Raw genomic sequence first — 6,624 nt, forward strand, 5'->3', positions numbered from 1 at the left:
TTATTTTAATTTAATTATTACTCTTAATTCTTAATTTTATATAACTTAACCTTTAATCTTATTCAAAGTTTGTGACTGTTTATATCTTTAATAAAAATTAAAAACTTTGACCAAACTTGATATATTTTACCTCAATTTAATTTTAATTCTATAAGCTTGTATCAGGATTGGTATCAAGAGTCTCGGCATCGGTATCGTATCGGCAAAAAGGCGTATCGATGCATCCCTAATTATAACTATGTGTCTAACTACAACGAAAAGTTATTGGTATTAAAATTATCAATAGCACGTCTGTCAAGGTTTAAATGTAAAAGATTTTAGTATTTGCTCGAAGGTAGTTGATAAAATATGATGACCTGAATATTAATATATTTTAACTAATTTACTACATTTTATATAAATTATATCCAAAATATTTCAGGATGTGTTTAAAGTTACGGATTTAATTAAGTTTTCAGTTAGTCTTATGGTTTTACAAAATTAGACCTCAGACTTGAAGAAACAGCTTATAATGAAGTACTAACTACATAACTATTTTTTATGTCATTAGTGGACACTAAACTTTTCCAGATAAGCGAGACTTAATATAGGAGGCTAATAATAATAAGTTATTGTAACTGGAGGATGGATTGTATTAATGTAAAGTAGAAAAAATATCTAAAGTGAAACAAAAACCGGACTTGCATATCCAATACGAGTAGGAAATGCTTTAAGTCGTAGTTTATATACTACATTTTATAGTAAAAAATTTAACTGCCAGACTCAGTGGTGTCGTTGTAAAACACATGATGGGTTCGTTCTTGTTGATTCCGAATCACAGACGCCTGAGCAATGTTAACGAAACAAATACAGAATTCTATTACCCATTATATGTGGTATTAAAATGGAGAAATTAAAAACAGGTATTAAAAAATATTCATCGTTTATTTTCTTTGGTTACTGTATATACAAATGTGTTAAGCAAGGTATCCAAAATCATTACAATTATCAAATCGAGTTACATTTATCACAGTACAGATTTTTTTACAAATTTGCAGCCGTATAACTTTCTGATTATTATGAATCGAATAGAATGTATAGTTGAAATAAAAGTGAAAAACAAATTAAGTTGTTCCAAATACGACTGATGGTCTAGAGACATTGCATCTGAGGGAAAGAGCCTGAAACCCGGTGCTGAAACTTAGGCGCCAAAAAGGTCCAAGATCAAAATTATTATACATGTTTTAAAAAAAAGAATTAATACGAACAAATCACATCTTAAAAAGAACACTGACGTGAATAAAACAATCTATAAAATAGATTAAACTATGTCTTTTGTGATTAATTAAAATTGAACGAAAATACGGCTTCATGTTCCACATACATACACTTCCGTATATAAGTAATACTGTTTGTATTTACAATGACGATGAGTTGAGGTTTCTTAATATTATCTGAAACAAATGAATTAGTATTTACGAGGTTTATCTAAATAAATTCCATATTGATACTAGTGCCATAGTAATATTTGTGGTATGAACCCAAAGCGAGACTATTTATCCGGAAATCGAAGAATTTCGTAATAAGATAACATTGTCAAACTCATGATAAAGCTTATTTTTTGCTGTAAAATGAAAATTAACTGAAACAAAACTAGCTAGCCTAAAGCTAATAAACGCTTTTATAAGCCAATTATGTAGAGTCTATAAGCAACAACAAAAATATTTTACGGGATTGAATTACTCACCTTAGACTAATTCCTTAATTAACAGAGACGTTCAGTTCCAGCCGTGCGACAACGACTCGCCCTCCCATCCGTGGGAGATGTGCTCTTCATGGTGATGGATAGGCACAATCACCTCCTTCTCTATGATTTCCTTCTTGATCACCGGGTATGGTACGTGCTGGATCACGGGGACTGGTACATGTTTGAAGATAGGTACTTCCTTGATCACAGGCACTTCCTTTACCACAGGCACGTGGATTGGCACCGGTACCTTGGAGACATGATGATGGTGGATGGTGCGTACTTTGTACGGTACGTGGATGGTCACGTGCTTGCTGTAAAAGTTGTACTATGATAAGTATGTTAAATAAAACAGCACTTAGCTTTGGAATTTCATTTCGTGGAAATATCTTAAATCTCATAACCATTTTTTATAAAACTTCCAAATCTTTATTTACTATTGAACATTTATTTATCTCCGCCTCGTTATCCAATCGTTTTAAAACATGTTGATTAATAAGACATTTTAATTTAAATTTGCAATTACTTAAAAGTTTAAAAATATCTGTATGACAATGGTACATTCTATAACTTGTATTATGCCTACACATTAGCCACTATGTTTTAAAGACTTTCACGTCTTTAACAAGGAAGCTATTGAAAAACAACTTAGTACGGAAATCGTCTAATCGCTACATTATTACGCGGTAACATTTCAAAGCACCAAGAGAGTTATGGAAAACTAGGACACCATCGAGTTAAGTAACTCTGTCGCGCAAGAAAATTGTCCATTTCACTACTTTGGAGAAAGCGATCGCATTCAACAAGTATTGTGTAATAAAGTACTAGACTTGTGCTTATGACCTAATAAAACAAGAATATGTACGATTAAAAAAATCTTCCAGAGGTTCCCAAATCAAAGACATAGGTTACTTAAGAGTGATGTTTCGTAGGTTATATTCATAAACGGCACTTTCAGGAACGATAGGAAACCTTGTTACGAAAGCACAATATAGAGGATTTTAATGATTTAAAATTATATTACTCGTTTACAGATCACCTCAAATAGAACAAATCTCTAATAGCTATTAATGTTTCTCATGTGTCAGTTTATGTTTAACAAGGGAATATATTTATTCAGCCAAATGGTACGTTTATGAATAAGACCAATGTAGGAAAGATATGTATATCTTTAAGCAGTGTTAGATTCAGCGTGCGACTATCATCCCTAAGGTCATAGTTCGAACTCCGGTTGTGCACCAATGGTCATATCTGTTTATGTGGTTTTTTGATTTTAACACTCGCTCGTAAGGTGAAGGAAATATCATGAAACCGTCATAGTTGGCTGATCATCTACTTGCCTATTAGAATAGGTACAGAAACCTAAGGTCCAGTTATTGTTTTATAATTAAAAATAAAATTACAGATGAAAGTACTCTAATTAGAAGCTTGATATGAAAGTAATTACAAACCAATTAACATCAGCATTTTCATACAGACTATTGCGCAACAAGTGAATGTTTTGTTATAAAGTACTATAATATTAACTTGTCTACGTCTGCTCTAATTTGACAGGCATTGTTAAAGTCTTACTCAAATTGCATATGTATTTTGTAAATTTATATAATTTTATCCTAAGCAATAACATACTAAAATGTGTAATACTAAATTGTAACATACAAACAAATTATATTAAGTAATCCAACAGCTAACGTTAATTAATAAAACAAAAAACAATAACTAACCTTAAAATATAATAACTAGAATATTCTATTAAAAGGAATCCCTTTAGACAAGTTTGCGAAAATACTGGCAGCGTATTTGATTAGCTAAATATATGTTTTATAAATACATAGAAATTACACAACTTTAAAGCGATTTCGGCATCTAAATAATGAGTATTTTATTTATACACGTCACACACATATTCATTAACTTGCCTGATACTGTTAAAAGTTTAGACTCACCAAGCAACCCCAAAATAATGAAGTTATAATGTTCTCATATAATCGATTATTGTAATATTTTTTTATTAAAATTTCTATTTACCTAAACTTAACCGAAATCAAGAGTAGATTTCTCAGGGTCTACCACGCGTCTGGCAGACTTGTTCCATTATTTTATATGCCTACACATAGCTAGACCCTTTGCCCCCATAAACCGGTACAGAGCGAGACGTCCACGCTCGCTCTCGATCATAATTGCATAACTCATGCGAAAAACCAATGAAAAGCTCTTTGACTAAATAAATAGTTAATGTTAAAATTTTCATAGTATTTATAATTCTTAGCGATTATCGTTACATAAGCCGACATTAATAAACAAAGGCTGCTTCGAAAGCAAACCTTTCACTGGGATTATGCAGATCAATTATTGCATATAGACAAGACAGTTTAGTGCCACTAACTTCCGTCTGTAGCTTTAGTCACATCAAAATGCGTAATATTAGTAACAGTAGATTTTTAATTATTTTCTTTTGACATGACTATTTGCTGTTAAAGCCACATTGGATGAATCGTTATATAAAATGATATAAATTAATAACATCACAATACATTTATAATTTATTTTATTTTTTGAGATTGGCTGTTCGTTACACTACTAAGATTTCAAAATTTAAATCCTTTCGCGATTCATACGTAATATCTTAATTACGGTATCGCATACTTATATTAAACAGTGCAGAAAGCAACATTTTTTTGCAAATTACGTAATCTGAAATCAAATTTTTTGCGCTTTTAGACTTTACATATCTTTTGCATTATTTTCTAGTGTATAAAAATCGATTTATAAATTTTTAATGTGCAGTCGTGCATTATTATTAATACAACTTTTACAGTCCTTTCCAGTACCTTTAAAGATAGTTGTGGTTTATTACTTATTCTTTCGTACTTAAGTAAAAACATATAATCAAATTAATAGGTTATAGAACTTTAAATATAATCATAACGATATTTAGTATGTTTATATAACAGCTGCCTTTCTGATATATTAAGCATAATTCAAAATGTATTGTCCAATGACAATTATTTAAAATCTTCAAGTACAATATTGTCTATTTTACATGAAGGTACGCGGCTATTAAAAAAGTGCTTTAAAGAAAATAAGCGATCAACCTTTGATCACGAATTGGATTTCCATTTGTAATGTATTAAGTACATATATAACATTTTGAATAATAATTATGAAAACAATTATCTTTTAAATTAAAAATAATTAGATATATTTTATGAATAATTAGAAGGAGATTGTAAACATGTAATTGACGCGAAATGACTGATCATGAACTTAATGAAACATCAAAAAGTCGTTGAAGCCAGATTTGCTTTCAATTTGATAGTTTTGTGAGTACTTACTGTCCACCGAAGCCTCCTGGTGTTGGCACTGCCACGGCCACGGCGACTAAGAGGGTGAAGAGCTGAAAATTCAAATGTATTTAATGCTAAAATACCGTTATTTATAAGTACTTTTGTTAACTTTAAATGTGAACCTGGGAAATTTATAAACTATAGTCCGTTACTCAGTACAGATTAGTTGATGCGTAATGATTCCTAGGAAATAATTATGTTTGAAAGATGACCATGTTGGCACCGAGCAGATCGATTGCCTATATATTATTAATAGTATGTTTAGCACAGAAATAAAAGTAAGATTAACACTGATAGCAAAAAGCCTGAACTTACAGCGAGTTTTGTGTACATCTTGCGTAATTGGCTGGACTGATTAGCTACACTTAGTCTGACACTTGCTGTCTGTATACTCACCACAGTCCATTGCCATGCTTATATATGGCTTACTTGAGTCCAATAATTGCATAATTCTGCCCCTTAGTTCATCCCTACTAACCGGCAACCCGGCCGTTTTAGAAAGGTCTTTTACTATGGTGTAAGGAACACAGATCGGCAACTTCACATTTCGGTGGGGCTAGCCAAGGTGGGGTGTAACTTGATCAAGTGATTGCTATTAAAGTGATTTCGTAAAGTCAAACGTACAAGCGTCGGGAATTTTCATAGGATGTACGGAATTTAATGAGGTAACTATTGCTTTAATCGGAACTATATATTTTCATTTTTAAAACATTATCTCATATTCCAATAGAAATGTGTAAAATTGTAGATTAAATAATAATATACGATGTTTTATATCATGTGTCAAACATGTTTGTGTAAGCCATTTCATGATTTTTATAATAAGCTGTATTTATTGCAATTGCGATTTGTGTGCCCTGCGAAAATAAATCAAACACACCAGTTTTATTCCTTATATAATATATATCAAATATAGCGATATATAAATCATTTTATTTCAACAGAGTACTAGGTAATCCTAAATAGTACAAAGAGACTATTTGTAAGAGTTCTTTTATTAATATTTGAACTCATGTCATGAGATATTTTAATTTGTTAAAATTAATTATTGTTAACGGTTTTGATAGAGTTTTGTACTCGCAGAAATATTCTCAAACAGATTAATAAACACATACAGTAATTCTCGGACGTTCTGTTGATCCTGTTAAGCAACAGCACTAACATCACGATACGTTTCGTCGAGTATTCGTATATAGGTGCGTATACGTAGGATAGATTCAGCTTTTAACCGTTCCAAAGCATTGAGTATTACAACAATTCGTATAGATCATTAAAATATTGCATGTTCATGTTAGGGCCTAGGTTCACAACTGCAAAAAACACATTTATTGGCTTTTAAAAGCGTGGGGAACTTTGGATACACTTACGCTGATAAATAGATAACTGTTAGGTTAACATATATTTTGTCTGCGTATTTTAATCCTCTTTAAAACTAGAAGCACCCGGATTTTACAAAATGATTCTAAGGCCAGACGCTCTTGACATACTTAGATTTCGGGTACGCAGAAGTGTTCATTGCATAGAAAAATCTAGCGACGGGTTCCAACGAAT

At 31.4% G+C, this 6,624-nt stretch overlaps 1 protein-coding gene across 1 annotated transcript; it reads right to left on the reverse strand.

Annotated features, from left to right (window-relative positions):
* Positions 1-905: 905 nt before the first annotated feature.
* Positions 906-5,443, reverse strand: LOC123718767. Its single transcript, XM_045675545.1, has 4 exons — positions 5,389-5,443; positions 5,062-5,123; positions 1,727-2,040; positions 906-1,433 (listed from the first exon to the last, which is right to left on the reverse strand). Exons 1-3 carry the CDS (start codon positions 5,404-5,406, stop codon positions 1,758-1,760), a joined length of 363 nt encoding a protein of 120 aa, XP_045531501.1. The 5' UTR covers positions 5,407-5,443; the 3' UTR covers positions 906-1,433; positions 1,727-1,757.
* Positions 5,444-6,624: the final 1,181 nt, after the last annotated feature.

This window comes from Pieris brassicae, chromosome Z (genome assembly GCF_905147105.1).
Source record: "Pieris brassicae chromosome Z, ilPieBrab1.1, whole genome shotgun sequence".
NCBI lineage: Eukaryota > Metazoa > Arthropoda > Insecta > Lepidoptera > Pieridae > Pieris > Pieris brassicae.